Consider the following 8,462-nt stretch of genomic DNA (forward strand, 5'->3'; position numbering starts at 1 on the left):
TGGGGGGACACCCCCCCCCCCCCCTACAGAACCTGGTTGTGTTCTGCGGTCTGCATAGTTCATGCTGTGGCTGTTCTGATGTTTTGCCAGTGCTGACGAGACTTTTATTATAGCTCTCCACTGACTGCTGGTTTTGTCAGTAAATTTCTCGCATTTTTAACAAAGACTTCTACACAAGGGAGGCGAATAGCAGCTGGCAATGGCTTTCACATACCAAAGGGTATGCACAGCCCAATCCCTTGTATTGAGTTGGGGAGAGCAGGCTGTGCCCCTAGCTATCCTGGGCTCCACTGTCCCCCCATGTGGGCAGAGGACTGGCACAGCGGGTCTTTGCACCTCGCGGTGCGGGTCTTTGGTCAAAAGGTAGATCAACACACATCCAGCAGCTGATCTCTCCTCCAAACACAAACAGAAGCGACATGAATTACATCACTTCAGGTTTCAGCCTTCTCCGGCTGCTGTGTCCGGAAAGGAAACAGATGAAGCATGACTGTGGGGTCTGAGATCTTTGCTTTGTCAGCTTCTTTTGGGTTCCATGGGTGACATTAGGGGTCTGATAGACCCCTGATGTCACCATAAAGGGGACCTGTCACATCCTTTGCTCTCACATAGGGGGTTTGTTGATATGTGCTATGCTAAAGTGTAGTAATAAAAAAAAAAATTCTAAAAAATTGGGGGGTATTGTAGCTTTTTTTGCCATTTCACAGGCTCACACAATTTTAAGACTTGTCAGAAGTATCTTCTTCCAAGTCAGAGAGACTCAACAAAATATGCAGAAGCAGCATATTGCATAAGAAGCTAACATTTTCAAGAGGGTGGTGATGGGAGCCCAGTGTTCCTTTCTATCTTGAACAATCCTTTTTACAATGTATCAAACAGTAAAGGTTTGTGGGGTGCTCTCTGCTCCGTACTGTCCTAGACACCAGGGGATCCCAGGAAATGTCCTATGTGCATCTGCTCTTTTACAGCCTCAAACTTCTTGACTATGCGAGGGTACATACTGACTTATGTACATACCTAGTCCGAGTTAGGGACTTAAAAGTATTGAGATAAGATCAGAAACAAGACTCATGCATCTATAGTTTTCAAAAGGCCAAAAGCAAGGGCAGCTCCCAGCAAAACATCATACAGAATATATCTGTGGCCAATTCATTCTGCAGATGCATCACTACACACAATCAATCAGGTGAATATAAAAGCACCAACCCCCTACACAGAACAGGGACGCAGTCGTATACTCATTCCCCATACACTTTATTCACATAAGTGGAACTACAATAATAATATCAAAGTGGTCAGAACCAGGCAGGAGTCAGAGGAAACATTATTTCATCGGGAACTCCCAGAAAATGAATCGTTTCCCCATCTCCAAACAGTTTAACACATGGCTGGAATAACTCGTGTGTCTTCTGCCAATCTGCTACCTCCGATGCTGCACTCCCTGTTGGGAGGAGTGCGTACTGCGACAAGCGTCTGCCATTCCTGGAGTCTTGATATCTGCATGTTTCACGATGCCATTTGAGGACTTTTCAGGCAGTTCAGGCTTTCATTTCAGCAGACACGTTGTAGATGGTGTCTGAATTCTCAGAGACTAGCTCCTCTGCCAAGACAAATACATAATGTAAAAATAGGACACAGAAGAGTCACTGACACACAATAATCCTGATACACACATGACATCAGATCTGTCAACAAAAACCCAAAACCCTGCAAGTTACCAAGTCAGTGTCACCAAGAATAGAAATGGCGGGCGGCACAGACTGATGAGGTTTGAGCCTATTAATATTACATATATCTAGCTAAAGCAAATGGTCTTTCCTTGTAGGTGGCCTTAGCCTGACTTCAGGTCTCTCCAAATTCCCCAAAAAACATATCTGCACCTGTAATCTGTATAGTTCTCAAGTGAAACACAAACTGATTCTCGAGTTTCACCCGGACCTGATGGGGGATCAGCTTCAATTACTTCTTTATGAGCAGGGTCAGACTGGTAGTGCATAGTAATGCTTCCCCTAAGCTAACCCCCTAATAAAATTAGTAAGCGACAGCTTTAAGGTGCCCATACACCTGCCGATTATCATACGATAATCACGGGTGATCCCACGATCGTACGATAATCGGCAGGTGTGGAAGCCGTGCGACCATTTCTACTGTACGGTCGCACGTCTTTTGTCTCCCGAGCAGGCTTGAAAACCCGCCCAGAATCGTCCTTTAAGATTGTCGGCATTCTCAGGAGACAAACGCCGAACAGGTCGGTGTGCGCAAGCGCACACTGCACGCTCAGCATTGCGGTCATCGGAAGCCCTCCCCTCAGCGAGGCGGGCTTGCGATGATCGCAAGTACAATCTGCCTGTCCAAGATGGGCAGATCGTACAAGCGTTTAAAATCACCTTACAACCATCGCACGCTGAATTCGATTACAAAATGAGTCGAACAACAATAGATTACAATCCTCCGGGGCCCGACAAGTGACATTTACCTTCCTGCGCCTTGAAGAGCCACTCAGATCCCTCTATTGCTTATTGAAGTCAGAACTCAAACCCAGCACTGTTGAGTATTCTCTTTTTAATTCCCTTTTATTTTAATGTTATATATGGTGTCTCATCTTTCTGTATTTTTTTCTTAAAGGACGATCTTTAAGATTGTTCCGCTTATCTCTACGCTGTAAATACAAACTAAAGTATCCTTGCCTCTGAAGTGAGCTACTGTATAGTGAAACCAATCATATTCCAGTGAGAGCACAGCGGTATTATAGGCTTTCTTAACCTGTATTGAATTGTCATAGCACTTGCTGGGATCGGTGCATGCTTCCCTTAAAGTACGTGGTGGCACTGAACGTTGGTGTATGAAGGGTTAACCAATCCTGGCGACGATCGCTAATCTTGCAGGGTGAAGCCGAGAGTGGTAGCGTCATGTCCTTGTGATGGCACGCTCGGTTCAGAACTGCATATAGTCACGTGTGATTGACATATGGGCCAGGCGTACGTCACACAGACAACATTGCAGCTCGCACAGCACATTTCAAGCTAAGGTTTCACACTGTTTAAAAGTAAAGCCAAATATTTTGGGCGACAGGTGTGCATATGTAACCCAAAGTCAGCAGACAGAAGTGACTGCACAGCCGCACCACAGCGAGAAAGATCCTGACAATGTTTTCTGCATCCACCCCAGCTGCCTAAATGACAGCTCCTCTGCAGCTAGCTTTTGGAGGGGCAGATGGGAGGAAAAGGAAGAGAAATCCCTGCAGGAGCAGTGTGACTAGGGCTGCAACAACTAATCGATTAAAAAAGTTGTCAACTTTTTCAATCATTGATTGATCGGCTTCCGATTGGTTGGCCCTGTTCACAGCTGCACACACGCTGCGCGCCACACTTCCTCCCCACCTCACGCTCGCCGCTGCCAGGCCCGCCCACATCCTCGATCGGCACAGGGACGCGGGGAGAAGTGAGGAGCAGTACATTGTGCTGTATATTAAACAGAGGAATACAAATCCCAGCAATACTTTATACACTGTATGAATAATGTATTGCTGGGATTTCTTATATCCCTATATAGACCGGTGGTATTCTGCATTGCGCTGTATAGAGGACTGCAAATCAAGAAATACATTATACAGTGCAATGCAGACCACCAGCTATAGGAGTACAACAAATCCCAGCAATAGTACAGCGTAATGCAGAAATATAATAAATCGGCTATCTAATCGATTTTGAAAATAATCGTAGCTGCAGCTCTAAGTGTAACAGTCACTGCTCTAAGCACAGACCAAGAGCAGACTGATCAGTGGGGCGGTGATACGTCAGCAAACAAGGCCCAATGCAGGTGAGCTGGGCAGCTGGTGACAGTATTGAGTACGGCATTACCACAACTGTCCATGTCCGATGGGAAGGTTCATCTGACTAGAATCTCCAGCAGGGTTTTCAGTTTTAGTCTTACTTGCAGAAGTGCTTACCTGGCAAAACACATTTCCACAAGCCGTATGTCTTCCCCACTGCTGTCTGCCAGAGGCGTAAAGTACCATCTTCTGATCCACTAGCATACAGTTCCCCATCTGGGCTGAAGCGCACACAATGGACCGGGCCAAAATGACCTTTGTATGATTCTGTGAAGAAAGCAATATAACTAAGCAAATATACCCCAACACACATCAGATGGATTATAGGATCTCTAGAAAGTGCAGCATTCTCAACCAGAGAAAGCAGCTTGTCAAACTCCAATTATGAGGATCTGAGGTCAGAATTATACAGATCGTCACTGCTCATCTCCTGAAAATGCCAGTTCTCTGGCCTTCACAAGTTTGGCATACCTGGTCTAGGTCAGTGACTCAGTATTTAGCTCACCGATTCAGCACGACAGCCAGGGAAATAGACACAGAATTGGTGTGGGCTAAACACATTTATAACCGGAGAAAGGTTTGCGTGTACTGCTATAAAGAAAAGCATCTTTACCGACAGCACACAGTCTGTGTCTCATGCACTTGTATTCTCTGCAGGCTGCGGCAGACCGCTTGCTGTGCCCAAACATCTCACAAATTAGAATGGTGCATACCTAGCTCCTCTCCGCTGCTGTAGTCATACTTATACAGCTTGAAGTCATCTCCTCCAGCCACGATACAGTCTTTCTCTGGATGGAGTGATGCAGAGTTGATGGGGGCCGGAGCTTCAAATGACTTGATCAGCTCTAGACTAAAAACGGGGAGAGAAAAAAAAAAGGATAAAAAAAAAAAAAGTAAGTATTTTTCTGCAAGCTTACCCATGTTTTCTGGCAGGTCAAGTGTAAAGTTTTTTTTTTTTTTCCAAAGCCAGCATTCAATATTCTTGAAGCAACTAAATGTCCAGTAATAATCCAAGCTATTCAAATCTAGAATAAAATATCAATGCGAATATTAGGGATGCACCGAAATTTCGGCCGCTGAAACATATCGGATGAAAATGGCAAAATGCCATCTTTTGGCTGAAATAGCAGAGCATCCCTGCTTTTCCTCCTGCCCACTGGGCACTGCTGTGTCCCAGCAGGGAGAAGAGAAACTGTCACAGGAGGCCGAGCGGTGCGGGGGGAAGAGAGCGCTGCGAGCGGCCGGCGTCTATCCTCCCACACCGCTCAGCCTCCTGTAAAAATAGGAGAGCGGTGGTGTGGGACAGCTGTCACAGGAGGCAAGGCCAGTGGTGCGGGGGAGGAGTCAGCTGTCAGGAGATTGAGCTCTCCTTCCCTCACCGCTCACTCAGCCTCCTGTGACACCGAGTCAGGGTGGACAGCGTGTAAAAGCAGTCAGTGATCGCTGAGTGTTTGTAAATAATTGAGGACATAGTATGTTTACTGTGTCCCCAATTATGAATGGGAAGTGATCTACATCACTTCCTGTTCATTCATGAATTGTGGACATGGTAACATACCATCTCCACATGTTATGAATGAACAGGAACACTCAGAGGATTCTTGTTCATTTAAAACAGGTTCTGCAGAAAAGAGATTGAGGGCTCTGTGTCCTCAATCTCCTTTTCTAGTTTAAAAGGGAAATATCACGGGTCTGTTTAGTAAAAGGAGAACATTTTCAGTGCACCTCTAGTGAATACACACCGACACCGCAAACCCCCAATTACATCAAAATCCCCTACAACGTGTTGGTGTATAGTCACGTATTGATATTTCGTTGTGGATTTAAATAAAGCTTGGTTTAATATTGGAGATCCTTGGAGTGCGGTGTGTTTGTTTTTTTCCCCATTTAAAATTATTGGTTTTTTTTGTGCATAGCAAACAGATAAAAGACAAAAAGCATACATTGTGATCATACATATCGCATATAACAACTCTTTACCACATACAGTGAGGTGTCACATTAATGTTAATTTCGGGCCGCTGGGATAGGCCATCGCACGATACAGTGAGGACCTCGTTTTTGCATATCTTGGTGAGTACGATCTCAATGTAACATATGAAGAACCTCATGTAAATTACATATTGCAATTGAGAGATCATGTATGCATATCGAACCGTTCGGCCAGAGGTCTAGGTCTAGCCGGAACTAAACTTGGCCGCGCTGCCCATCCTGTCCTCAGGTAGGTAAAAGCAGGATATGAGGCAACCTAAACAACATAGATAAGAACAACTAGGGTAAGTATAGTTGCAGTAAAGGAGAAAAACAGAGAAGAGGGGGTTCTTTGTGGTAAAACCACTGAGCATGGAGTGCGGTGTGTGGACATTAAATCTGTTGGGAGGTCAGAACGCACCCGTTTGACCAGCATCATTGGAGGCTCAAGAACAATTGTGGCCGGAGAATCGGAGCAGTGAGATCTCATTGAGTCTTCAACTAAAGTCATTTTAATGATCCAAGCTGTCTGTTACTATTCCTCCCTCCAACACTTGCTCTGCCCCTCACTCTCCAAATTCAGAAATTTGCCCTTCACCCAACACTTGAAATTGAACGATGTCTCCTCTCACCATCCACCGCTACAAGGAAGGGGTCATTCCGCAGCATGATCCCCTTTCAAAAATGGCTTGTCAAGGAGCTATTGCACAAAACCGAATAACCAGAGACGTCTCTACATTGGTATTTGCATCCCTTCATATACCTGGAAGAGTTGTACAACGCAATAGATCTTCCATACGTGACGAGTAGCATGTCCACATCTGGAAGGTACTCCATACTGCTGACCGATTGATTAAAGTTCAGCGTTTTCACCTCTGTCATGCTGGCTCTGTCCCATAACCTGCAATTATAAGAGTGAAATTGTTGTATCCACAACATTGGACAGGTGGAAAGCTACTAAACTGAGGAATGATCATAATACCGAGTGGATTACACAGGCTAGACTGCAGATCAGCAATCCAACTAAAAGGACTGCAGAATAGGTTAGAGTTTACTGTAGTGTGGTCAGGACATTAAGAGTGTAAGCTCACATGGTATAGGGACCGATGTGAATGGCTCAGTGTTCTGAGTGCAGCACTGGCAAATATGTCAGAACCCAATCCATGGGTTGGACATTTTTCTGGAGGTGCTGGGAATCAACATGTACATAGAAGCTGCACACTAAACGTGCTCCGTAGAGGCATCGGAATTTGCACAGCATCCAGCAGGGGGAGCTCCTCCTTCAAAGATTCCAGATCAAATCTTACCTCACAGTCTTATCGTCAGCTGCAGAGAGGATCTGTCTATCATCGTTATACCACAAAGCCTTCTTAATAGCAGATGTGTGACCCCCAATTTGCTCTGGATCTATGGGGAGAAAAAAAAAAAAAAAAGTCAAAAAAGTTCAGCTAGAGAATTAGAAATGTCCCAGCATATTGCCATATGGAACTTCAATGGGTGCTTAAGTGGCCAACAGATGGCGCAGCAAAACCAGAATATGGTTATCAGCACACCGGGGGCCACATTATCAAAATGTCCTTTTATTTGAATTTTAGATAAACATGGTGTCACAGATAATGGCGACATTTCGGAATGTGATATCACATTGCTTTGCCTGATGAAGCTACCATATAGGGTTCCCAAATGTTGCTATTATCTGTGACACTATGTTTATCTGAACGTCAATAGAGGACGGATTGATAAGGTGGACCCGGTGTGCAGGTGACCTTATGGTTTCAGCCGCATCTCGATTCCCTTTAAAACACAAGGTGATTACAAAGACTTGCAACACTTTCTGTACACCGTGGTAAGATGGCCATACACCTATAGATTATCTGCAGATTTTCTATGGTCAGATGGAAAAAAAAGTGCAACAGATTCCTCTATCTAAACTGTGTGGATGGAGGAATCTCCCGCTGGGCCAAGCTTCAGCATCTTGCTAGTCGGCTTCGCTGGCTCCTAATATACCTGAACAATCTGATTGGATGCAGGCATTGTTCATGTATTTTGACAGCCAGCAGGGCTGACTAGCAAGATACTGAAGCTTGCCCCAGTGGTGGATTCCTCCATCCACAGTTTAGTGTAGATGGAGGAATCTGTTGCACTTCTTTCATCTGACCATAGAAAATCTATAGGTGTAGGGCCAGCTTTAGACACTTGTTTGCCTGAAGGGACCTATACGGTTCCGAAACGTCGCTATACGATGTGAAAATGATTTGGTCAATAAAGAACATTGACTGAAATACTTATTGGAGGGCAAGTGGCTTTTCTACCATGTGATACTGATCTGCAGAGGCATCTGCTGTCATCTCAGCACCCACCCATTATCTCAGGTTATACCCGTTCAGGAGTGCGATGTACTTGAATTACATTTTAGAGACAGAGAAAAATATTTTTAGAGAGCAATGGACAAATTTATTGGAGACACGAAGATTGGAGCTGCCGTCCACCACCTTCCCCACAACACAACAAAATGGAGAAAGGAGGTATACCCCCAGATCACACCTACCGGCTTCTGGCTTGGCAAGGTCATAGATACGCAATATCTTGTCCTGTCCAGCTGTCAGAAGACAATTGCCGTCCTGTAATAGAAGGCATTAGATTGTAAGCTGTGGCCAAC

The 8,462-nt window shown here is 45.0% G+C and overlaps 1 protein-coding gene across 1 annotated transcript in view; it reads right to left on the minus strand.

Annotated features, from left to right (window-relative positions):
* Positions 1–1,236: 1,236 nt before the first annotated feature.
* The window catches only part of STRAP (serine/threonine kinase receptor associated protein), a 10,924-nt gene continuing 3,698 nt past the window's right edge, over positions 1,237–8,462 (minus strand). Inside the window, exons 4-11 of the mRNA XM_018562388.1 lie at positions 8,352–8,424; positions 7,111–7,210; positions 6,567–6,704; positions 4,546–4,682; positions 3,950–4,099; positions 2,180–2,208; positions 1,881–1,938; positions 1,237–1,600 (exon numbers count right to left, since the gene is read on the minus strand). Coding sequence (XP_018417890.1) covers positions 1,539–1,600; positions 1,881–1,938; positions 2,180–2,208; positions 3,950–4,099; positions 4,546–4,682; positions 6,567–6,704; positions 7,111–7,210; positions 8,352–8,424 — 747 coding nt within the window. The 3' untranslated portion in view covers positions 1,237–1,538. The remainder of the gene's footprint in view (positions 1,601–1,880; positions 1,939–2,179; positions 2,209–3,949; positions 4,100–4,545; positions 4,683–6,566; positions 6,705–7,110; positions 7,211–8,351; positions 8,425–8,462) is intronic.

Source organism: Nanorana parkeri, unplaced genomic scaffold (assembly GCF_000935625.1).
Source record: "Nanorana parkeri isolate BGI_ZX_2015 unplaced genomic scaffold, ASM93562v1 scaffold576, whole genome shotgun sequence".
In the NCBI taxonomy this organism is placed as follows: domain Eukaryota; kingdom Metazoa; phylum Chordata; class Amphibia; order Anura; family Dicroglossidae; genus Nanorana; species Nanorana parkeri.